Here is a 26,236-nt window from a genome sequence, read left to right on the forward strand (position 1 = left end):
GTATGATTTATCATTTGTCACCAGGATGTTTTATTTTCTTGCCCCTTGGTATTGAAGAGAACTAACATTTACCAAGTGTCTACCACGTGCCAAGCTAGGTATGTGTTGCACATATACTCATGAGCCCAGTGGTGTCATCTGTATTTGAGCGAGGCCCAGGAACATTAAATATCTTGACCCATTCCCTGAGTTAGGAAGTGTCACAGCCTGTTCTGCCTGTAGATCAGCTCCTGTCCAAGGAAATACTGTCCCTCCATTAGTATCCTCCCTCCCTCTGCCTGTCACCTTTCTAGGATCCCATCAGGCACCCCCAAAAGCCAGACCAATCCAGGTACTCTTTTCCAGCCAAGAGTGTCACCTGCAACATTTTGTTCTGGATCCCAGAACTTGTATTAGATGGCTCAGGAATGGATGAACAATGCCCTGGCAAATCTCATCTGTCTTCCTGTATTTATATATTGGCACCCACACAGAATTACTCAATATTACACTAAACTAGAGATTAGGGCACCTGGCAAAGCAGGATAACAATGTAGGGCATCAAAATTTTTCTTTGAAAAATTTTTACACTTGATGTTTTAAAGTAATCAGTGAAGCAGCTACTATGACAAAAATAAAACTTTTTTGTCCTTCTCTCTCTGTATGTTATTTAATAATGAATCTAGTTTTTATTTTGAATTACTCTGGGGCAGGGACCTTTTAGAAGTCTTCATAGGGACTGGCTGGCATTTATAAGATTAATTAGATCTCTTTTCAAGCCCTTGACTGATTCCTATCCCTTCCCCCTCAACACACTCTCTGTTATACTCATAGATGAGTATTTTGATTGATTGTGTGTCTGATCATTCACTCCTAGACTGGAAGCTTATTCAAGGAAGACAGAAAATTTCGCACAAGTTTAGCACTGGCATGTTGCTGGCCTATCTTTTGGAGCACAGTAAATTCTTCATGAGGTCTTTCCCCTTTGTCTTGTGTTCTACCTTTGCAGATCCCTATAATCCTGCACTTGTGGCTACATGTGGAGAGATTGGTGATGTCTCTCTTATCTTTGCCATGGCGTCATTCAACTAAAGTAGTATTTGACTCCCCTGGAGTATTTTAGAAAGGATTTTTGGTTTAATTTTAATTGTTAGGTTCAACATTCTCTACTTTTACAAGGCAGGAAGATTGTGAACAGTTAGTGTTCACAGGTTGAGCATCCTTCACCTGAATATCAAACTCTGAAATACTTGCTTCATATCTGAAACTTTCTGAGCGCCAACATGACAGCACAAGTAAAGAACTCCACACTTGACCATAAGTGATGAATGATGGTCAAAATGCAGGTGCACTAAGAATATTGTATAAAATTACCCTTAAGCCTAGTGTGTGGGGTGTGTGGGAAAAAAATGAATTTGGTGCTTAGCCTTGGGTCCCCAGGTACTTCATATACTTGTATATGCAAATATTCTAAAATGAAAAAAAAAATCAACCTCTGAAATCCAAAAGACTTCTGGTCTCAAGCAGTTCAGAAAAGGGATCCTTAGCCTCAGCGGGGCAGAGTTCAAGCAAGGCAGAAGAAAGTCTATTCCGTACCCTCTGACAGGTCTAAAGTTACTGTCTGCAGCTATAAATAACGACTGGAGACATGAATTGAAGAGAGGGTTCCTTGTGAAGAATTTTCCAAGCAGCATGGTGTTTTCGTCCCTGTTCCCTACTGCCCTTACAGGTGCTAGTGGTTATTGATAACATGGAGAAAAATACCATGTGAAATCTACAAATATATTTCTCCTCTCATATATCATCAGTTTATTTTACTTATTTCCAGCACTGGGCATTTATAGAGTGATCTTATGATGCAGATGTTCAAAGAAAGGCTCACCACATATGAGTAATCAAATATTCAGGTTTTTCTTTTCTATATATCCTGAGTGGAAATATTCTTGCTTTTAATCTACTTTTTGATTTTTCAAAATTTTGATTTTTGTTCTTATTTAAAAATCCCTGATGATTTTGCCTAAAATTACCTGCAGAGATTCGTGAAAATGGAAAATGTAGAAATTGCCAACAGTTCTTTCAAAGAAAGTCACACTGGGGGACCCTTTGCTCTGGATAATTCCGCATGTATTTGCTCAGGTCAGCAGTGGTTAAGTGAATCAAATATCACTTTTTTCCCATTTGCTTTTCCATTTCAAGGTTTTCTAGATTTTTTTTTTCACCCAAATCTTTGGTCTTGAAAATGCCTCTCTCACACATTCCTTTGAGAGGCTCCCTCAATCCTCTGCCAGAGTTGTCCTGCCTCCTCTGTCCTGTGGGCAGCACACCAACCAAGAGGGCCACATGGGCCAGTATCCCTTGCAGATTTGTCTGTTCATGAATCCTGATGTCCACTCCATGGGATAGAAAATGTAGATGCTTCACTGCATGCATTTTACTTTAAATTGCCCTGTTTAAGGCAGAAGAAGAGAGGCAGAGAGGACAGAGAACTGGGTGGAGCGGGAAGACTTGAACAGAGAAGGAAATGGGCATGTGTGTGGTGTCCACTACAGGCCAGTCCCTCTGAAGGGCTCTTTATCCACATCCTCTCAGCCAGTTAATCCTCTTGGACACCCATAAGCCTGCAAGGTGGATGTCATCCCCATTTTCTAGATGGGAAAATGAAGATGCAGGGAATTCCAAAAGCTCAAGCTGTGACCTTGAGGCAGCGTACTGACACGGATGTCACACGCGTGTTTGCCTCTGGTGCTCCTTGCTGTATGAATGGCCTCCACTGTCCATGCGTTCTATACCCATCTCAGTTATCTTGTAAAAGTTATGTATTTTATTTATTTGAGTAAATAAATTTATTTATTTGAAATGTAAACAAATGAGGGAGAGAGAGAGAGAGAGAGAGAGAGAGAGAGAGAAAGAAAGATCTCCCAGCTGCTGGCTCAAATACCCACAATAGCTTGAGCTGGTCAGGCTGAAACTTGGAGCTGAGAAGTCAGTCTAGATATCCCACATGGGTGGTGGGGGCCCAATGATGTGGTCCATCACCAGCTGCCTACCCAGTGCGTATTATAAGGAAGCTGAAATCAGAAGTAGAGCGGGAACTTGAGCCCAAAAACTCCAAAATGGGATGTGGGAGTCCCCAGCAATGTCTTAACCTTTTAGGCCAGACACTGACCCCTCCATCTTAGTTCTGCTTCTTTATTGAAATGTTTGTTCTTTGCAGCATAATTTATCTATCTAGAAAGAAATGATGGATTTGAACTTGAGCTTGGCTTTGCTACCATTTAGAAAGTAGGTTTTTATCTCTTTTTAAAATAATCACCTTTTCAGCAGATCTCAAAATATTATATAATCAAAGGCAGGTAATTAGGCTGGTGCCGTGGCTCACTAGGCTAATCCTCCGCCTTGCAGTGCCAGCACACCAGGTTCTAGTCCCGGTCGGGGCGCCGGATTCTGTCCCAGTTGCCCCTCTTCCAGGCCAGCTCTCTGCTGTGGCCCTGGAGTGCAGTGGAGGATGGCCCAAATGCTTGGGCCCTGCACCCTCATGGGAGACCAGGAGAAGCACCTGGCTCCTGGCTTCGGATCAGCGTGGTGCGCCGGCTGCAGCGCGCCGGCCGCGGCGGCCATTGGAGGGTGAACCAACAGCAAAGGAAGACCTTTCTCTCTGTCTCTCTCTCTCACTGTCCACTCTGCCTGTCAAAAAAAAAAAAAATTTAAAAAAAGGCAGATAATTATCATTCCTACACAATGATAATATAATCAGTTTGGCTTTGGTTTTTTGTGGTGTGGGTGTAGTGGTAGCCATGGCAGGGGGGACTTCAGAATTCGTATTACGTTTTTTTTTTTCCTCTGCCTGGCTGAGCACCGTGGGTGACTGCCTTTGTTCTTCTAGGCTTCAGAAGGTGTGAGGGCAACAGAGGAGGCAGCCTGCCCTGGCTTTGTCTTCTGGCCCCTCTACTTTGGAACCTGCCCCACTACATGGTGGCTCACCTATATGCCAGGTGACTGGGGTACTTTGACTTTAATTGTATTTGCTACAACACCAGAGCCACAAAGTTGCAGAAGCCTACTTTTTTTAAAATTTTTATTAGAAATGTTTTTAATGGAGTTTGTTTTTGGTTATGGTTCCTAATCAGAGAAGAATAGAAAACCACAATGAGTTCTGAATCACCCTAACTCATGGAACCTTGTCATGCTGAAGCACATTCCCAACAGACTGTGAAACCTCTGTTGGAAGTGAATTCTGTTAGTGGTGGTAAGTAGCAATGTGAAAGTGTATTTTTAGGGCTCCGTCCTGGATTAGGTAAACGTGTATGTGCTTCACAGAGTAGACTTACTTGAAACACTTCTGTGACATGGCACGCACCTCTCAAATACAGTTTTTCATGCAGTCTTAATTTGTGTCTTATACTCTGCCTTTATTTGCAGTTGGCGTTTCCAAAAGGAATTTTAATATCATTAAAGAAGAATGGAATTATGATAAGAGCTCTTACTCCTTTGGGGCTACTCTGCAATGACCTGAACCAAACACCCCAAGTGAACTTTGCGGTTTCATCTACAAAGGACGCAATATTATTTTTTTTTTAACTTTTATTTAACGAATATAAATTTCCGAAGTCCAGCTTATGGGTCAAATCAAACTCATAGACATTTGTAGTAAGGCTTCAGGGCAAGGTGCCCTGTGCCCGCTGTGTGCTGGTCTGAGTCCTGCCTTCTCTTCATTTCCCTGATGGTTTTAGCTAGATATGGGTGGTGTTTTTCCTTTATTTCTGGACACCATGCCGGAGTTCCCTTTTGATTTGTGGAGAGATTCTTAGATACCTAAGTTACAGGACTGTCAGTCACAATGATACCATTTTTCTGTATTGTCTGCATTAAGAACAAAATGTCTGGAGTCAGACAGGATTGATTTCAAGTCTAATATCTCCCACACACCAACGTTTTGTCTTCAGAAAAGTTAGTTAACCTCTCTCAACTTCAGCAACTATATCCATAGAGTCAGCATAATAATAGTACTTACTCCTACTGCTAGCATAAGGATTAAATAAGATAATCCACATAACTGGTCAGCATGGTGTTTGGCACACAGTACATATTCATCAACCGTTAGATGTCATTTTTTTATTACTATTATTTCTGCTCTAGCCCAGAGATCTGTGAGCCGTGAACATAGAAAAGTGGCAAAGACCTGGTTCTTTGAAAGTTGAAAAGGACAGGGGGAGCCAGGAGGACCTGGCTTCATTCCCCATTCTTTAGACTTGTTTATTACAGCTGTGAGTTGCCATGGAAACCTTCAGGATTAAGATGGCATTATTGAGTTAAGCATTCAATGAACACCTCGGGAAAGAAAAGGCATAGCATGTGCGTGCTGCCCTGAGTTGCTCTAAACCAAAGGAGGATCTGAGAGGAAATCAGCGCAGGGCAGTTTCTTTCCTTGTCTCACAGATTCCTGAATTCATAGACAATTAAACCAGGCGTTGTAATGGTGATCATCATCCCATGTTGGCCTCTTTGTGGAGCATTCCAGAAAGTTGTCAATAGTTATGGCTAGGATTTCAAAGTGGGAAAGCACTCTTTACATACTGGGGAGTATGGCTTTCTGAAATCGATTCTGAAGTCGTGAAGAACTCAAATGTTTTTTTGAGAAAGGTTGACCTCCTTTCATGCCACTTACTGTGAATTAAAGCTGCGAGGGAGAACTAGTTTGGGCATGTGGTACAGCACTTAGCGCCGCTGCTGCCAGGGAACAAGATTTGTGTTTCTAAGGAGATACAACAAAAGGGAGAATGCTTAGGAGCCAGTGGCTGTCAGAGTGTAAAAGTATCTATGTTCCGAAAAGGAAATAGAAGCTGAATTAAGTAATCTTCTACACACGTTACAGGGTGCCCTTCTGCTAGTAATTCTTAAATTCAAAAGCAAATAGTTGTGACCACAAAGGGCTTAGAACATTTCAGCTGATTTTAGCTCTCAGGCTCCAAGTGGATATGATCTGTATTGACCTGCTCCGTGCATGTGATTTGAAGATGGTCTGACTCTCGCCTGTCATTTTGTTGGGTTGTATTAATGACAGGGGACTAAGAGTGACACAGTCCAGCAGAGGGCTGGGTGGTCACCTGACAACATATTCCGAATAAACCAGAAGAAGCAAAGTCCAGTTCCAACTAGGGCAGCCAAACTGGGTTCTCTGCCGCTATCTTGCCTGTCCACGTTCACCAGTTTGCAAATGTGTGGCCGGTGATTAACAAGGAAAGACGTCCTGAATAGCTTCATTTGATAAATATCATCACGGGACAGAAATCACAGGGAGAGCGCACCAAGGAAAAATTACAGTACTGCTATATTTACTTAGTGCCTCTGCACTAGGGTTTTATTTTCCACAGTTGGAAAGGGAACCACCTGTCTCCACTGCTGATGTCAGAGAGCTCCCTCGAGACACAGAGCTGTTGGAAAGCACATGATATTGTACATATTTGCTCTTACGTCCATATCTGGCTAAGATTGGGTTTCAGTCTTGTGCCCGATTGCAGAGCAGTGGCTCTGAGGTGCCTCCCACGTCACCATGCCCTTGTGAATTAAAAAGTAGCAAGTTTAAGTCCCCGTGGTGAGCAGTCCCTCTACTCGCGATACAAGTACGTACACTGCGGTAAAATGAATGACACGCTTCCTGAGGTTATCATCTATGGATTCGGCTTTGCCAGTGAGTATCAGGAGGCATTATCACTACACTATCTCTAGGAGCCGTTGTGTTGCTGCTGTTTGCAGTTTTGTTTTATTTCTAGTGATGAGGATTTTTTTTTAATATGAGGTTTAGAGGTTTTCTGAGCCAAAGAGGCAAGAAAAAAAGATTAATATGTAATATGTCTCTATCTTTTTTTTTTTTTTTTTGTAAGCTGGTTGTGTGCTATTGTGGACAAATTGTGTAATACAGTGAGTGAAAAGCCTACTGTGGAAACACTGAGTGCTATGAGCAGGCATGTCAAGCAGAGCTATTGCATTAGTTTTGTTATGTTTTTAAAGCTTTTTTAAACCTGCTCCAGTTCTTTTTGCCTGGGGGAGAAGTAGACCTTCTAATTGCAACTCTTTAAGGAAATGTGAGGACCACTATATTGCACAACTCCAGGGGGTGCTATTTATTTCAGAGACAAGAGCTCACACTTGAACTATCCTGCTGACTATATGTACAGTCACGGGAAATATGATGCTATCAGCACTACTCAAACATTACATAAAAATAGAATTGTTACCAGCCATTGCAGAAGGCTAGCTATTAGTGAGGTTGTTCATTATTTTAATAGAGTCATGTGTCTGAATTTGAATATCTTTACCAAGTTGCAAATGATATGGTTATTACACAAAATAGGTAGAAAACAGAGTCTGAGGGTATAAATTATATTCTTGGGCCACATCAAATCAATGTCCTATTAGGGATCAGTACCAGGGTTCTTAATTCCCAGCCTTCCTATGATGCAGCCTTCAATTAAATTTATATTTGAAATGATGCTTGGCGTCTTTCTCTCCAGTCCTAAAAATAGAGTAAATAGGATGGGCTAAGACCCCTTGGTTCATCTAATCTTTCCCCTAGTGTAGGATTTTCCTCTGAACCATTAAATGTGTTATAATGTATGATTGATATTAATTAGTTTTCTGTAAAGTACTGCACTCCTTAACATGAACTGAACTAGAAATAAATATATTACCATGAATTAAGAGTTTATTGGTTGCGAAGAAGAATTGGATGAAGGCACCTATGTGAAATCCTTAGTACAGGCATCAAATTGAATTAATGCCAGCACTGCCTTGAGATTAATTTGAGTACTGAATAAGAAATAGAATACCATAACATAACTGTGTTTACTGAATCATTTTTGGCATCAAAAACTAAAGCTACATTATAGATGCAACAACAGACTTTTCTCCCTTGGAAGAGAGAGGCGGGTGCATTTTGTAATTAAAGTGAATGCTACCCTCTGAAAAATGCCTCTGGTCTCCAGGAAGTAAACAGTTTTCTTGAGAACATTGCATCCCTGTGTATATCCTGTACTTGATGAGGCTCTGGTCATCTTTCGCATCCTATTTGAGTTTTATAATATGATCAGCTCTATTTTCCACACTCTGAATTCTGGAGTACTGGCTAAAATTCATTTTATAAATTTACATTTCATTGTTAGGTATGTTTTGAAAAGGTGCGGAAGATACTGAAAAGATTTACAGAATTGTCTTTGGAATGTTCTGGAAGGTATCTCTAATGATTTTGTAGCAAGCAAGGATTATAGAGCGTTTAATGCAGGGTAGTACAAGCTGAGCACTGTGAAGCTCCAAGGATTGTTCTCCACAGGCTGTGATGTGAGTGGCGCCCCCTAGAGTTGTGCACTGCTATGGCCCCATCCACTACCCCCTCACAATTCCCAAATTTCCTGATTCTGTAACTTATTAAAATTATTTGCATCTATTAAATCAAACTTGAGAGTGAAATACAAAACTTTAAAGGTTTTCACTCTTACATAGGGATATTATGCACATCACACACATAATTTTAAATTGTCTAGTAGCCTCATGTTGAAGAGATTAATTTTAATCTTTTATTGAATGCAATATAATCAAAATATTGTATCAACATGATTCAATAAAGTATTGATGAGATTGTACATTGTATTTTTCATGCTAAGACTTTGAAATCCCAGATATATTTTGCATTTATCAGACATCTTAATTTTGACTGGACATATTTTCCAATTTTAGCATCTGTGCTGCTGAAATGAGCACAACTGGACATATTTTCAAGGGCTCAGTAGCCATATGTGGCCAGCGGCTACCATACTACACAGTATGCAAGCTGTTTACTGAATTGTCAGCATTCTATTCCATAAAAAAAAGTTATTCACAAGAAAAGAAGATTCCTAAGACAATATAACGTTTCCTTTGTCATTTTATCCACTTAAAAAGTGATTGTATGATTGATCACAAATTTGTGAGAAGTATGAATGCTAAGACAATTTAGTTAATAGACCACTGGTGGCAAAATTGACTTTATATCGAGTTGTTTTGCTCCTGTGGCTTTGTTTTCCATTCTTCCTTCTGTGTGTATTTCAGATATCATCATTTAAAACATGATGTGGTACTTTACAGCTCCTCTCACATTTGCAAACTTGTGGTATCTTGTTAGTTTTCATGCACCATATGGATGTGTTATTTCTTAGAGAAATTCTTGAAAAGCTTATGGCTGGGAGAACTTTGTGGCTGGCCTATTGGAAACAAAAACTATTTTCTGCTCTTGCTATGTCTGGTCTTCCCAGAGGTTGAGCCAAGGCAGGACAAGTGTAGGACTGGTTTTCACTTTGCTTCAGGTAGGCAGAGAACCCAACAGACATTTGGCATTCCTACAACCTATGGTATCTCTGTCCTTCGTAGGACCTCAGCTCAGTGAAGGACTGCAAGAAAGAAAGAGTCATCTGCTGTGCTTTGTATCAGAAGGTTTTGTTTTGTTTTTTCATAAGAAGCAGTCAAGGAGTAAACTTATACATGTACTCCAGTGTTGTTTGATTTTCAATTGAGTATTGAGTATTTATATTGAGTAGCAGATATCACTGTTGAGTTTATTCTATGCCAAGTACTGGGCTCTGATTTATCTCACTGAACCCTAACACCAGTGGTGTAAAAGAGGTGTTTATATGATTATCTTTAAGCAGGAGGTGCTCGGGTTTAGATAGTTTAGTTCATTTCCCTGAGATCACACAGATGGCAGGTGAGTGGCAGTGCTGCATCCTGCAACTCAAAGCCCATGCTTCAGAGAAGGGGACTGCATTGTTTAGCTAAATCACTGACACTTTTCAATAATGAATTTTGAACCAAGAGCAAATATACTAAAATTTCAGAGTTGGAAGCTTCGTTCCTTTTATTTATTCAAGAAATTCATACAGGCAACACCTAATCCTATCCTATCTTTTAATAGAAGAGAAAACAGTTCTAGAAAGTGGCTTAGTACAAGGTCAGACAAACAAACCTAGACATCAGGTTCCTTGATTCCTGCTCCACTATTTGTCTAAGTGGTTTGATGGCCTCTTTAGGAAGATAGGTCGGATATTTGAAACTTTTTCTTTTAACAGAAAGGCAGCAAACTTTCTAGTTTTGTGGTCTAGAAGCACTTCTTCATGCATTTAAATTTTTTATTGGAGTATAATATAAATACTGAAAGGTGCACACATCGTAAAGATTCTTCTCGGTGCATTTTCACTAACTGAATACACCCATGTAACCAGCAGTGACAAGAACAAAGCCTCAGTAGCTTCCCAGAGCCCATTTTCCCATGACAGATGTACCCCATACCATTAAACCACCACCAAGGGCAACCTCTCTTGTGACTTTTAGCCATGTAGATTAAGGTATGTCTGCATCTTGCTTTGTGCAAATGGAATCATATATCATTTCTGCTTGTGCCTGCTTCTTTTGAATCACATTTTGTTGATGGAATTTACCCTCCTTTTGGTGTATAAAAATTTATTCTCATTGATGCACTTGGCCATATTTCTAAAGTGTTAGATAAGAGCCCCCCAACAACCATAATATTTGTGAGTGGAAGGTATATCCTTATTTAACTTTAATTATTATTTAAATTGAATTCTTTTCTGGAAAATTACTAGCTGGAGTTTTGTTTAATTGAATCTGAAACAAAATAGCAATGCTAAAATATGATGTCTCGGTGGTTGTAACTCTTAACATATCCCAGCAACCCACTCGTGTGTTCTGTTTTTACATCATATGTGACACCCAGTCATGCACTGGGGAAGGCCAAGGCCCACTGGCTGAAAATACCACAGAAGAGTGTCAGGGTGGAGCTCCCACTCAGTGGCTTTGTGTGGCTGAGCAAAAGGTTAGGCGGGGCCTATTTTTAGATGCCCTGCATGGAAACAAATCTACTAAGATGGATGATGGAAGCAAGGTCCACTTCAGGAGGTAGAGATTTTTGTTTTGAAAAGAGGTAGAAAAAAAAATATATCTGTTTTGATCATTTGTGGCCAAGTTCACCTTGGACTCGTTTAAGAATAATAGAACTTTTTTGGGTTGTTTCAAAGGGACTGTCTTGTCCCTCCCTATGTGTGGATTATTTCACCAGCATTGAAATCAAGATTTCTTTTGTGAGTTTTCTTCTTGTTTCTTGGCTGGATTGCAGGACAATAGAGAGTGCAGTAGATTTTGCCTGTGAGCATTGCAACTAAGGATTATCAAAGCATTGTCCTGATGTGTATCATTTACCTGGTCTTCCTTTGTTTACTCCCAGGTCATTGTTTCTCTCTTTCCAGATTTCTGGTAATGAGTTTAGTGTGCCTATGGCCTTTCCTTCCACCCTACAGGAAAACCTCTAAGCTGGGTGGTATTAGCACTGAAGCACCAGTCTTCTACCTCCTGCTAAATGGGGCTGTATGTACAAAGAAAATAGTTGAACAAGAAAATCCTGTAACCCGAAGAAATACATAGCCTTGGTTTAATCATTTTCTAGTAATGCCGTGATAAAGTATTAGACATGGGACTTGATTTCTTTCCTCCATGACCTACAGTAACTCCTCAGCTGATTCTTTCCAAATTCAAAAGAAGTACAGTCTTCTTCTGCCACATAGAATGAACCTTTTGTTTAAGGAAGAGAAGCTCTAATGGGAGGAGGCAAAGGTGTTATTTTAAGCTTTTGTTTCCATAGATGCTGTACATCTTATTCCTAGTGAGAAAATCCTGAATTTAAGATTTACCCTTTCTTTTAAAACTCTCTTTGGACAACAACATTTGAAGTCTGCCATAAAACCACATCACATGTTAGCATGTTGCATGGTGTCCCTCTGCAGATCTACATAGATACTACTATATCATTTGTGTTTTTCATACCTACTGTATAGGCAGGGGCTTGATCATATACACAACACACACTGTTTGACAAATTTAATGATAAAATGAAAGCATGTGGTTTCTCTCGGACATTGAACTCAACTTGGTGAAAAACAGGTCTCTCTAGAAGCCAGTTTTCTGACAGCCAGTGTGTGTGGTTGGAGGTCTCCTATTTCACAAGTTCTCCTGTGTTCTTCAAGAATGGTTAGTGGTGAAGTGTCTATATTGCCCAGAAAGTAATATAGCTATGCTTCTCCTGCAAAGTTGAGCGACAGTTACCTTTCCAGAACAGAATCCCTAATCTCCAGTGTTTGTGTAATGAGATGTTTGGATTCATACCACATATGGAGGGCTTTCTGAATTGGCTGTTTGTCGAGGCTGATCCATGTTGGAGCACTCAGCATCGCAGATATAATTAAATCTGGTCATTTCCTTTGACATGTACAGAGACTCAGTCTTACAGTCCCTATGCGAACTGCCTGAGGTCAGATTGCTGGCTGGTGACACACTGCATGAGGGCCCAGGTTCTTCCTGTCCTCTCGTGGGGTGCATCCAGAGCCATAGATACTCTGCTCATCAGACAGACTTGAGCCTTGTCTAATCCCTTGAAATCTCACGTGGTTGGCCTTGGTTTCAAACTCATCACTCTTATAAAAATTATCAATGGTCAAAATAATGGTCACCCAAGTATAGGAAGAGAGGCTTGTGGGAAAGGTCCAGACAAATGCAGGAACACCAACTTGAACGCAGTGAAAGTAGAGCTGGCTTGCACATGAGTGTGGTGGGCCTTCCATGGAAGAGAAGATGGGTCAGCCCTTGAGGTGCTATTTGGAGGGCCCAGAATGAGCTTCCTACCCAAGAGCAGGGCCGTATTGTGACAGCGTGTGCCCAGGTGACTCCACATGGGTTGCCAGGTTGTTTTCCGGAAGTTCCTTGCAAGTCACTGGCTGGGAACGTGGACTGTGTTTTTCTTATCAAACCCATTTCACTTGTCTTCCATGGGAGCCGCATAACTAACAGTTCTTCACTTTAGCCTTCTCTGATCGCCCTTTCCCTAGCTGGTGGAATTTCGTCTAGAGGCATTCTCCTACTAGTTTGGTCACACTCTTTGTAAGATATTCCTGTCCTTTTCTGCTTGGTATATGCTTCTCTGTTAGTTGCTAGAATGGAAGCAAAATAAGACTAGTAAGTAGGCAATTTATTAAAAGTAACTGAAGTTCCTTTAACTACACCCAGGATTAGTACATTTTTGAAGGAAATGTGTAACTTAAGTGATGAAATTGCAACTTAAGAAGTATAGAGAAGGTCGTAGTGGCTTCTAGGGGCAGTGTCTTGAGCCCAACCCGGAGGTAAGCTGGTAGAAGTTGAAAGCTTTCTTCTGCCTACAATTCTAGGCTAAGAAGTTTCCAATAGTACTGGGTAGTAACTTCTCTCAATGTAGCTCGTAAGCCTTATATGCTAAGTGGAGAAGTTGTTGGCTTTGATGTAATAGACAGATTGCCTTCATTTTAAACAGGAAAGGGTCTTCAAAGATTCATGGAAAATGCATAGTATGGAAAAACCATACATGGATTTCAGAATTGTTTTCAACACAACAAACCTTTCTTTAATTGCATTTTTTCTGTGAAACATTTAAAGCACCTTCATATTTGAAACTGACACTGGATGTCAGAGGCTACGTATTTATTGTTTTAATTATTATTTATTTATTTGCAAAGCAGAGGAAGAGAAAGAAAGGTGGGGAGCTCCCCCACCCCACGTTCTGGCAACAACTCCGTGGCCAAGCCAAAGCTGGGAGTCTAGAACTCACTCTGGTTCTCTCAGATAGGTAGTTGGAATCAAATCACTTGAGCCACCTCTGCTGCCACCAGGCTTGTCATTGGCAAGAAGCTGGATTCAGAAGTGGAGCCAGGTGTTGAATCCAAGGGCTCTGATATTACGGGATGCAGGTATCTTAACTGGGGTCACGAATGTCTGCCCCTGGGGGCTGTTTCTATTTGCTCCATTCCCCGAGTACTAGGGTGGCATGGCTCTAGTTCTGACTCTCTCTATTCCTCTACAAAGAATAGGGATATTCTTCTTCTGAATGTAAATATTATACATGTTTATTACAGAAAAATGGAAACCTTGTACCCATAAATAAATTAAACAGTACTTATAATAATGCCATAATGCATTATGAACAGCTTGTTATATACTCATCTCTCTCTTATTCCTAAATATACACACACATATACATATTTATATGTAGGTAAACTGCTTATAATTATTGTTTCTTCATGCCTAATATCTATCCTTAATATATTTTGAACATTTTCCGATTATACTATTAGTTATATTATCCAGAATGTTTTAATGATAGCATAATTTATATATATGTATATATATATATATACACACACACACACACATACTGGTCTATAATGTATTTAACTATGCCTATTAATTTTGAACATTTAAACTTTATTAACTTTTCAATAATATATATGGTATAGCCTTGACTATCTTCACATCAAAAATCTTTGTATATAACCCCGTGTTATTTCTTTAAGATGAATTTTTAGGAAAATAAAATTTCTAGGTCTATAGAGCTACCTGTTTTCAAAGGTTTTAATATGTAGTGCTGCTTACCCTGTAGACTACTTATGACCCCTACCAATAGTATTTGATGGCTTCTTTCTTTCTTTCTTTTTCTTTTCTTTTTTTTTTTTTTTGAATAAACTGCCACACATAGAAGCCAGTCATAATTGTGGTCTTCTTGGTTGAGATTATTCCCTCAAAACTCCTATGTCTACTTGGTTAGCAAATAGAGAGCAAGATTTTATGTTGCCACAAAATTTAGCCTAAACTTGAAAGCTCTTTGCTTCCTAAGACGAGAATTTATTTCCTTTCTGCCTTTCCTATGTGTCTGGGATGTATATTCACTCTATTACAGTAAAATTCAAATATTGAAGCACTGGAAAAACCCATAATAGAAACAAAAGCAAAATAATAAAAAACCTTCTAAGGCTCTGTGTTGTAGGATTAATAAAAAGAAAAAGGAAGGAAATAACTTCATTTATTCATTTTTTTCCCTTTTGAGGTTGTTTGTAAAATATAATTTCTTCCCTAAAAGCAGGAGCAGTTAAATTAATTAGGAACCAGGCTCTAGAAATAAGTTTGACTACGAACAGTTTTTTTAGATTCACAATTTGTGTGCCTCCATTTTGTCTGGTTCTAACTTCAGGCATAGGAATAGAATATCTTACTAAATGAAATGTTATTGTACTTCAGCAGCACTTCAAATGTTTAAATAATGACAAATTTAATAAAAGGTGATATGCCTTATTTTCAGTTTCAGTAAAAAATATTGCTAAATAATCCTATTGAGCATTTCTTATCTAAATAATCAATATCACCTTACATTATAGATGAATTTACCTAATATAAGGAAAGTAATTTAAAATATGTAAATATTTCACTAATATGGCAGATTTGAACATTAGACAAAATCATATTTCAGCCATCCTTTATTACCTTTTACCTGTGTGCTTAATAAATACACTTCTTGCTTTTTGTTTACAATAGTTCAATTGACTACAATTCAAATTAATTTCCACATGGTTTTGTCTTAATTGGAAGAGTACCCAAAGCTCACTTTGAGGTCCACGTTAAAATAGAGAAAGATTCAGTTCAGAGACCCAGTCTGCAGGATGTTTCATTGGAGAAAAGAAATGTGTCACTGAGGCCATCTATCATGTCTTATTTATTAAAAATCAAGAATGAAAAAGAACAGCCAGGAGGCATTAAAACTATCTACTAACTTTACTCGTTGCCCCAAAGGTCCTTTGTTCACCTTTATCCAGTTTTGCATAAAATAAGATTTAATATTAGAGTATTTATAAAATAGGGCTTTTTGTTACACCTTACCCTGCTACCAACTTTTATTCCTTGTGCAGTCTTGGCTTCAAATCAGACACCCAAAATGCGTGTTCAGAACCTGATGTGGGCTATCATGATCAATTAGTCCCTCTAGAAATTAAAAGCAAGCAATTGAATTCCTGTTAGCAATGATTAACTCTGAAAATACTGGCCATTCCAGGCAGGCCTCTTTCCTTGCTGGGAGAATGCCCCAGGTGGGCAGCATTCCCAGGAATATTAGTCTCCAGGTCTGTAGATATTCTTCTGGATATAAAGTTGCCTTCAGATTCTTCTCTATGCCTGGTATTTGAGGGTGACGATTATCCTAACGAGACATCAGTTCTTCCTAGAGGAGTTTTCGCATGTTCTGTTCAGCAGCTTTCTAAACTCTCACCCTGCCTTATTTTCCTCAGTTGTAAAATGGGTACAGAGATAATGTGTATTGGAAAATTCTGAGGATGATAGTGATTGAGCTATGGAGTGTGAATTGCTGACCTTAATGACTGACCGGTGCAAACATGGCAGTATCTGTTTTTCTCTCCACCTTTCTTCTTTGCAAAGATTCAGCCTTAACTTTTTCTTACATAATTTAGTGTAAGCTTCCATAAGCCAACAGACAAAGATTTTTGTACTAGTAGCTCTTCACTTTTGAGTTTCCTTCTGTGTTCACCTGCATACAATATTGATGCCAAACCCAGTTGCTTTTGCTATTGGGTAAGATCTTCGATTTTTGGTTTGAGTTTGATTGTACTTACATATTTTTTAGATGTGGACAATTGTCTGAAATATAAAATGGCAAAACTGGGAAAGCCTGTAATTTGGAAGAGGAGTGGGGGGAAAAACCCAAATGTTACACCTTTTATTTTTTTGTTATAGAATTGAGAGTTTCTCTCTCTCTCTCTCTCTTTCTCTCTGTTTAAACTACCAGGAATGGGAAACTTTTATTCTGCCAAGGGCCATTTGGATATTTATATTTATAATATTAGCCTGTTATGGATTTATTAAATTTTGAGTCTCACTTGTGGTTGCCTTGGCAGGGCCATACCACATACAGCCCGCGGGCCAGATGTTCCCCACCTCAGAAAGATTCCCCTGCCTTTTCCAGTGCTGGGGTCTTGGGACGTGTTAACAGAACCACTGAAGGCCAAGGTGCTATCGGAAAGGAATCTGGCCTCTGTGAAGATATGAAATATTACTGCACTCAACAGATGTTAATAAATACCTCTTTCTATCATTGAGTTAAAATGGGTTGACTTAGGTGTGAATTGTAACAGACAAGGTTACAAGATGTGTTTTAAGGCATAGAAGAGGAATCTGAGTATGGAGAAAAATGACATTGCCTTTTCATATCAAATTATTCTGTGTTTTTAAGTGCTGTCATCCCCCCTAAAACTGCAAGCATCCTTGTGTACGTGTCATAAGACTTCTTGGCAGTGCTTGCAATACATCGCCGTGCCCACAGTTAGGTTTCAATAGATCCCTGTTGATTGAAACCAAACATTTGGGAATCTGGGAGGCAGGCTTGGAGAAGAGGTGAAAGAAGGGTGCGGGGAGAGAAGAAGAGAAGCAGTCAAGGCGGTGAGAATTAAATATAGACAGAGCCCGGGGAGCCAGAAGAGTCTCCGTTTTTCCTGAGAAAAGAAACAAAACAACAAATAACTGGACAGGAGAGAATTTTCAACCTGAAGAGTTAATAATCAAATTCTAAAATGTCTAAAATATCCTTGTCATCAGAGTTGTATTTTTGAGGCTTAAAGAATGGTGGAAGCTACTCTAATTTGTCCAAGAATCCATTTAAATATTGATTTGTGCAGTAGTAGAAATATGTGGGGGAGGGGAAGCAATAGGCTGTAGTTTATATGTCCTCTAAGTAGTCTGGCTTCTCAATCAGCCTCTTTATGATGGTGAAGGGGAGATCAAACTTGTATAAAGTCACCCCTGGTTTCAGTGGATGTGCGGATTTGATTTTTAAATAGTGGGATTAGGTGACCAAAAAAAAGAGCGAGAAGAAAACCTCAAGAACACTAAGGGAGCAGCTTGAAATGTCAGAAACAATAGTACAACATGTTCCAGTGTAAAGAATACCTTTAAAAGGTGTGAATAGGATTTGGAAAATATTGATAGAAGCCTGGCATCACGCGAACACAAAGAAAAGCACTGGTGACTATCAGGATGCAGAGATCACCTGATAATAATTAATAAACATTGACTCTTCTCAGCCAAGTGAACAATATTATTTCACAGTTGAGTGTGTTGGGGGTAGAGCCAATGACCTTTGTCCTGAATTTTAATAATTTACTGAAGTCTTACATGAAATCAGAATATAATTGGGAAGAAAATGAGAGTTTCTTTGTGGGGAGGACAGAGTCATATTGCTAATTGCATGGATAAAAGCATTCCCGAGGTTGTGTGTTCCAGTTCTTTGTTGGTTTAGAAAATTAAAACTACAGTAATTTTCTGCCATCTGTAAAGAGGGAACATGTGCCAGTGAAATGTCTTCAGCGAACTTAAAATGTCAAAGCTTTTGGACATGCTTTTATGTCCAGTAATGACAAACTCTCAATTTCATCACAGTGTGAAGGAATTTATAAGCAACTTGTTGCAACTACGAGAGTAGACGAATCCCTTAGAATATATATGGTCCACTAGAAGCAGCAGTCTGCTGTTTCCTAGTTTTGTTTTGTATTTCTTCCTTTCACTTTATTCGATGGGGGGGGGAGGGCGACTTCATATTTAAAACGTACGTTAGGACCAAATGCCACGTTTTTCTTCTTTGGAAAGAGATGGGTAAAGAACCTGTCAGTGGAACCCCAGGAGGAGTTTAAGTGAATAGTGCTTTACATGTTCTTTTTAAATACCTGGGGATTTTTTTTTTTCCAAATAAATGATTATCAAGTAAAGAAGTGAGCTGATTTTAAAAGTCTACTGGGTTGTCAGTTTTATAAAAACATGTCTGTTCATAACAATATTTATATGTGTGTGTGTGTGTGTGTGTCTCCAGAACACAGAAGGGGTTAAATCAGCGACCTGTCGTGTTACGGGAAGCGATTTTCTGCTGTATCGAGTACCTTGAGTTTGTTATGTATTCAATATGTAGTGTCATCATAAAACACTTGCACCTGCCTTAACCCTCATTGTCTCAAGGTAGGAGCTGAAAAATAAGTGGAAGAGGAGCTCACGAAATGAATCTTTCAGCTGATAGTGGGTCGGTATTTTTCCTTCACTGCACGGACATTCTTGATTTCCAGTGCAAACTGCACAGCCCAGGGCACCAGGGTTGGAATCCAATGTTTATTCCAAAAGGCACCCTAAGGCAGTTAGAGAGGAAATGCTCCATGCAGACAGAAGGCAGCCCGGACGAGGCTGTTCTGGGCACAGCAGCCGAGGCTGTATTTACTAACACTTGTTTTCTGGGAGCCTATGAGAGGAATGGAAATCATTACAGGGAACCTCAAAGCTTGGGGGTTTGTGGCTTGTTCTCCTTATATGGAGCAAAGCAAACTGCTGCAACACTTCGGGAGCCGGTGTTCCCTCTTGCCACGGGGACAGCCGATTTCTGGGCAGAGGACTTGGTTTAGAGCTTAGCAAATACAGTCTGTGTTGTTGATTAAACAAACCCCAAACTGCCCCCTTTGCTGCTTTCAAACAACACCCTCCCAGTAGAAAAGATCTGATAAAAATGCATCATGTGATAAACTCTTCCATTAGTCCCCTAAATGAGCTTGAGTTCCACTTGGAGATCTCATAGTCTCCAGGGAAGCCACATTTGTGCTGAGAATATAGTTACTTTGTCATGAAATAGGGAGCTTTGTCACTTGCTTGTTTTAGGAGGAAAATAAATTAAAAAAAAAAAAAAAGATTGCAGGGGGATTCTGCTTGTTCCATGGCCAGGGCTCCTTTAGAGTGTGGGCATTCAGAGCTGCCTTTACCCACAGCGTGATGCTTGCAGTCTCCAACAATCCAAGTGTTTCCTTTCTTTTTCTTTCTTTCTTTTTTTTTTAAGCGTTACTTCACTGAGGCAGAGGGCTGCCTCTCAGTGACGTCACGAGTTTGAGCAGCAAGCAATACAGAAGGGAGGCTGAGTGAGTGACAGCCCAGCCTACTTTTTAATAGCTTTGTCATGTGACTGGGGACTGTAGTAAGACAGGTGCCTTCAGTTCACTCTCAGTAAGGGGCTGGTTGCCTGCATGAGTGTGTGCTCTGTGTTACTGTGGATTGGAGTTGAAAAAGCTTGACTGGCGTCACTCAGGAGCTGGATGGCGTGGGACATGTGCAGCCAGGACTCTGTATGGAGTGACATCGAGGTGAGCTGGGGTTGGGCTCGGCACTGCAGCCAGGATTGAGCGTCCCTCGGATGCACTGATTCCTGTAAGGGGGGATGGGCTTGGGAGAGGAGAGGAGGTGGAAAAGTCTCCGGGGCTGACAGCCTGGAGCAGGCAGGCAGGCAGGCAGGCTGGCGGGAGCTTTTGGAAGGGAATCTCAATCTTATCTTAACTCCTATAAGTTTGCTATTTTAAGGTGGTTCTGAGATGCCTCGAGCAAATCAAAGCTTAGCTGCTGTCATCAGTATCTGTTGCAGTTAGAAACTCTTTCCATGTGCCTTTGGCTGTGTTTCCACTCATATGCAATATTTATGCTCCAAGATATTGATATCAATCAGAAGCCGAAGTCTTTCCAGTGGTGTTTAGTGGCCTGCTTGGAAAAATGCCATTTCCATTTATAATAAGAGAGGATAAAAATATTAAAATGGATGTGTTCAAATATAGTCCATTTTGACTGGTCTGGATTTTTTTCCCCCCTTCTCTGTCTGTTCATCAGACAGAGAACTTAACAAAATCCTAAATAATCCTGCTGGGCTATTTTAGATTGCTTTTCCCGCACAACAGAAAATAACGATGCTGATTCCTTTAAAACTCCGGCTGTGGTGGGGAAAAGAAAAAAAACAAACAAACAAAAAAAAAACGCCTTGCAGTGCAAGGTTTTCCTTTCGCCTCGGTGGCAGGGACGCCAATGGTTAAATCTCCGTGTACCACGAGAGCTGCCTGAAGCCGGGCGAGAGAATAGAGTTTCTGCAGGACTGTGTGTGGAGCTGCTCGCTGCTCGTGTAAAAATAGACGGCAATACATAATTGCATAGCCTCCGCTGACTACAATTCATACAGGGGGAAACACGCAAGCGCGCTCGCCGTCATCTCGCAGTCCGGCAGGGGGCCCGGGGCCCGGGGCGTGTTTGCCTGCAGCACCACGCGACGTGCTCGGAAAGTTTGGGCAACTTGGGAAACAAGCAGAACTTTTCTGTGCACTCCGGCGAGATGGAGCCGAGTGGAACTGCGCCGAGGATCCGAGCTGCTCACAATGAGTCTGGCGAGGGACTTCGGGTGCTGCCTCCGGGTGGCAGGAGGCTCGGAGGGTAAGGGGGGAGGATCGAGTGCCACACGTGATCGGATTAAATAAGTTGTGCACGCGGTGCGGCGATACACATCTAAAGTGGACATGATTCGGCCCAGGCCGGCCGGCCGGGAATGCATTTTTCCTCTCTAGCGAGGCATGCCCTGGCCTCTTAACTCCTTGCTGGCTTAGTGTTCGCTTCGTGCGTCCTCCCTTGCCTTGGCACATCCCACTGGCCGACTGCGGTGGTTCTTCGCCGGGCTGCGATTTCTTGGTGAAGCGGCGTAGACGCGGCTCCTGCCTGTCTCCCGTGGCTGTCGCGAGTCAGGCTGCGAAGTGGCTTTGGAGTCCTGGCTGTCTTCCGGCAGCCGGAGTGTCCTGTGGGTGGCTGGCTGGCCGGCGCTGGAGGTCTCAGCTGCTTTAGTTTCATTTTTTCAGCATGGATTATTCCTGCCGCTCCCGGGAGTTGATTGAGGAACTGGATCCTAAGGAAATAGGGAAACTGTCATTGGGGTTCCCGCAGTCATTTTCAAATCTGCATCAGGACCCTTTAGACAGTAGCTGCTGAGTTTTGTTTTTCTTGAGGAGGGCAGATCTCAGGCGAATTGTCCAGCCGTGGACTGAGTCAGCGGCCAGCTGAGCCTGGCCAGTGACTCCTCTGTGGCACTGTAGGCAGCCAGCTGCTAGAAGCCCTGCCTCCGTGGCTGCCGCCGTGGGAATCACCCCCGCCGGTCTGAAGTATTACGAGCAGCAGGTTGCACAGACAGCTTTCATTTTTTGAATCGTTAATGTTTGCTGTCATCCTAAAACGCATGATGTCCTTTTGCACATAACGACAGGACAGCACGTTGGTTCATAACGGCCTGTGGCACTGGAGCTACTCAGAATCCTCGGTGTTTCACAGTTTAATGAAGGTGATGTACAAGAAGGTTACCAAGATTGATAGAGACAATGCACTTGACACATACTCCACAGAGATTGTCATTCCTTACAGCCCCCCCCTCGGCACCCCCTTTCCCCTGTCTCCACTATTGTTTTTTTTCTTAAGAAGTAAGACTCTTTTTGTCACTAATATAATTAATGTGACCAAGTCTACTCCTTCTCCTCTCTCTCTTTAAAATTTACCATCAATGGCACAAAAACCTCCAAAAGGTTAATGGAGAATTATACTTAATTATAATGATTCATTATCATCAGTGCAGTTAAGCTAATTTATTGTCTGCTTCTTAACTAAGAGAAAAGTCTGTTGGGGTGAAATAATGTACAATAATTAGCCTTTTGTGTTTGGCGATTGCTTTATCCTCTTAAATCTTAGTATAAAATTCAGGCTACAGTTGTGAAATTGCTGTCATAGTGCAAAGAGTAATTGCAGTAAACCACACCTGTTACAGATGTATAGGGAAGCCATAAATATCAGTGTGTCAGATGGGGACAGTTACAGGGCTCGGACTGTTAAGTCTGGCATCATCCAAAGGCCAGATATAAATTAATAACAGGAACACTTGCTACTACTAATGGTTTTAGATTAGCAGGAGAATACCACATTCAGAACCACTGATTTTATTAGCATGTCAGCATTGGCAAAGAACACATATACTTTTTTTTTCCCCCAACCAAAATAAAAAAGCAGAGAGAGAGAGAGAGAGAGAGAAAAAGTGGAAGGAATATGTAGATGATGGGGTAGTCACATACAACCAATTGATCTGGTCTGTTCAGTGGTTTTCAGAAGTTTTTTTTTTTTTTTTTAAATGCGGACTTCTGGAACGGTATGGGGTGTTGAACCACTCACTCCTGGAGAGACAGGAAGATGTTGGCTGCCACTCAGTGTGATGCTTCAGCATTCCTCCGCAGGGTTGCTGACTTCACCAGAGGAACAGAAGCCAGGTGTGGCTAGCCCAAGTTTTCTAGCTTATTCTTATTTGTTGTTGCTGTTGCTTTTGTTCTCCATGCCTGTTTTGCAAAAGGTCTGCTACCCCTCCCTGAAAGCTGAGTGTGTTTTGCACACGGAAAAACTCTCCTTCATCTCTGAATGGGTGGTGCTGAGAAGAGTTAATGCTGGTGTTTGTGCTTGGAGGGCACGTGGTGTGTGGGGCAGAATGGAGCCCGGACACATTACACCCATAACAAAACACGAACATTGGCCCAGGACAAGATCTTCTCTTCAGGGCAGCCTCTGCAGGTTTCTGGACCTGGAGCACTGTGTGAATCTGTAACTTTGTGATAACTCAGATGATACAAAGACCAGGACAATAAAATGATAAGGGGAGAGGGTCTATCCAGAGGACAGCCCCCTTTCTTTGCTTACCTTGTGCTGGCTGTTTGGGGGCTGGGGAGTGGGAGTCTCCCTGGGACCTCGCAATGATTTGCAGACTCCTCCCATCCTCCCCTTACCAACTGCTGACTCCATTACCCAGTACCTACTTCTCAGCGTGTTGCTTACGATCACGCTGCGGCATATGACCCGTGTAATGTCGCCTGCCAGGGATGACAGGGGTGCTGGAGGGAAAAAAAACCTGCATAAAGTTTATTTTATTCAAAATCTAAATGTCAAGGAGGGTCTGTTGCTTCATAGCCCACTGCTGCCTGGATGTGACCCAGTCCAGAGCATCTCTCCTGACCTTGGAGGCAGGGCCATGGGTGTGCCACTTCAGAGCGCTGAGCCCTAATTCATACAGCTTGCCTCGCAGGTGGATAAAGCCTGTGTGTTTCTGACCTCACCAGGACCCTGCAGTAGCAGTTTCTGCAGGGTGTTTTTTTGGTATGTGGATTAGAACCAGCAGTTAGGAGAGTCAAGTTTAGGAGACCCCTTCGTGTATAAGGGGTCCACTTTCCTTAGAAAGCAGTCGGTGGGACAATGGAAATACTATTCCAAGCAAGGAGGGTGAACGACTATGATGGTCCAAATAACCTTGGTGATAAGCAGCTCAGCCATAGAGACTATTTTAAGCCTCTTAATGTACTGAAATCATAACTCCTAGCAAAAACAGTTATTTTGAGTTCACTTGGAGCACAGTTTAGGTATAAATACATAATGAAAACAGTGTGGTTGTGGTGTGCTGTTGTGGTTTTTCTTTGCCATGTGCCTGGTGATGCCAGCCACATGTGCACACACACACACACACATGCGACTTGCAAGTGACACACAGTGAAACAGATAGTGGCCACTTAGGAAAAAACTATGATTTTTGCTCTTGATCTCAAGGAACATGCTTTTCACTTATTAAGGGTGAAGTCCAGAGCGTCCTGGCAAGCCACATGAGAGTAAATGATTCAGATACCAGAAGCATGGATGAGGCAAAAAGGTTGCCTCTGTAGTTGATAAATGGATTTCAAGGCTTAAAAGGAGGAGATGCAGTTCCTGTGTTCTGGTTTCCATTTTGCAGTTGTTTATTGAGTGTCTATTCTGTGCATGTCTTGGGGTGGCCCAGTTGAAGTCAAATTTGTATCCTTCCTTCAAAGGGATTGTACCATTAGAGGTACTGTAAAAGTTTGCATGTAGTTAACCATAATTCAGTTTGAAACTTGTTAAGTGCTAACTTTCAAAGAGGTACAAACAAATCCTTCTGATTTCTTATTGGAGCAATCACACAAGGCTTTACAAAAGCATGGTATTTACCATAGCCTTTGAGATAGAATTCTGCATGGAATAAATCACACAAAGTATCTTTCCGGAGCCAAGTGAGTAAAGAATTTAGGGTGTTTTCCCGGTGATTAAAGCCCCAGAGAGCAGCTTTGGTGGTGTCGTCGAATTAACCAGGCTTAATGCCTATCACATGCTCTTGCAGTTTAATAAATTCCTGAAGTTAATAAAAGCATTTTTCCCCTTTTCTGCCTCCTACAGTGTGCTGCTCTGGTTGGTGAAGACCAGCCTCTTTGCCCAGATCTTCCTGAACTTGATCTTTCTGAACTAGATGTGAATGACTTGGATACAGACAGCTTTCTGGGTGGACTCAAGTGGTGCAGTGACCAATCAGAAATAATATCCAACCAATACAACAATGAGCCTTCAAACATATTCGAGGTAAGGACCTCCTCTGAAAAAATGCATTCCTCATTGCCCTTGCTTGGACCAGTCTGGTATGGTAATAGGCCTGAACGCTTAATAGGTTGTTACTTTGCTGTCTTCGAAAGACTTCTCATCACAGCTCAATACCTGCTATGCCATGGGAAAAAATATTTGGGAAACAAATAGATTTTGTTTTTAAGAAGGGGCTAAGAACCACAAATGTAGTGCATTAAACTGTGTTGAAATACTAAGGGGTTGTGAAAGAATTTGTGACATAGAAGAACAAAAGTCTAAACCTGTTTATCCCTGTTTAATTCCCACAGAAAGAGACTGAGGCTCAGTGATGGCTAATATAAATCAATGTATAAGAAGGGATTTGTTTTGAACCAAGGGGTTAGATGTCTACCTTTATCTGTATTACAAAGTAGGTGAGCAGTTTGATTGTTATGATTAGACTTTTGGTTCATGGCCCTAATTTTGTTATATGATGGCAACTTCTCAGCTCAACAGATCTGATATATACTTATGTATTAGTCAAAATTCACTTCCCTTTCAGTAGGCCGAATTACCTCCCAGACTCTAGACCCTTATTATCAACCTACCCTATAATAAAGAATGTTAACCTACTCCTATTAAATTGTTACTTAAGGAAAAGAAATTCTTTCTTACAAGAACAGTACTCATTTACTTGAAAATAAGTGATTTCTTATAGAGACAAACATGCAGTGGAAACTCCGATGAGTGAGCTGAATAAAGATTTCAATATTACAGTTGCAGCACCATCGTTATTTCACATTTTATGAGCACCTACTATCCACTGGGCTCTATCCAAAGCTTTTGTACCTGCCAGCAAACACATTTTTTTTTTTTCATTCCTCAGTGTTATTTGGTTGAAACCCTGAGTCTTTTAAGAAAGCCTGATTTGCAATACTAATTGAATTTTTCCAGCACCTAAGCGTGAGAAGACACTGAAGGAATGCTTGTTGAATGTTGATGAGCAATGACTGTAATAATGTTGATAACAATAATAGTAATAGCAACGATGACCAACACTTTGGAACACTCATGTTTTGTCTTTTGTCACCTCAGTCATCCCTCAAAA

At 41.0% G+C, this 26,236-nt stretch overlaps 1 protein-coding gene across 4 annotated transcripts in view; it reads left to right on the forward strand.

Moving 5' to 3' along the window:
• The first annotated feature begins 6,582 nt into the window (after positions 1-6,582).
• PPARGC1A (PPARG coactivator 1 alpha) overlaps positions 6,583-26,236 on the forward strand; it is a 118,720-nt gene continuing 99,066 nt past the window's right edge. For 3 of the 4 annotated variants that reach the window (XM_062213099.1, XM_062213096.1, XM_062213098.1), the window contains exons 1-2: positions 19,890-20,045; positions 24,970-25,149. In XM_062213099.1, coding sequence (XP_062069083.1) covers positions 19,998-20,045; positions 24,970-25,149 — 228 coding nt within the window. In that variant the 5' untranslated portion in view covers positions 19,890-19,997. Of the gene's footprint in view, positions 6,668-19,889; positions 20,046-24,969; positions 25,150-26,236 lie in introns of those variants that run through there. The other variant, XM_062213097.1, reaches the window with a different exon arrangement.

The sequence above is a fragment of the Lepus europaeus genome, chromosome 16 (assembly GCF_033115175.1).
Source record: "Lepus europaeus isolate LE1 chromosome 16, mLepTim1.pri, whole genome shotgun sequence".
Taxonomy (NCBI): domain Eukaryota; kingdom Metazoa; phylum Chordata; class Mammalia; order Lagomorpha; family Leporidae; genus Lepus; species Lepus europaeus.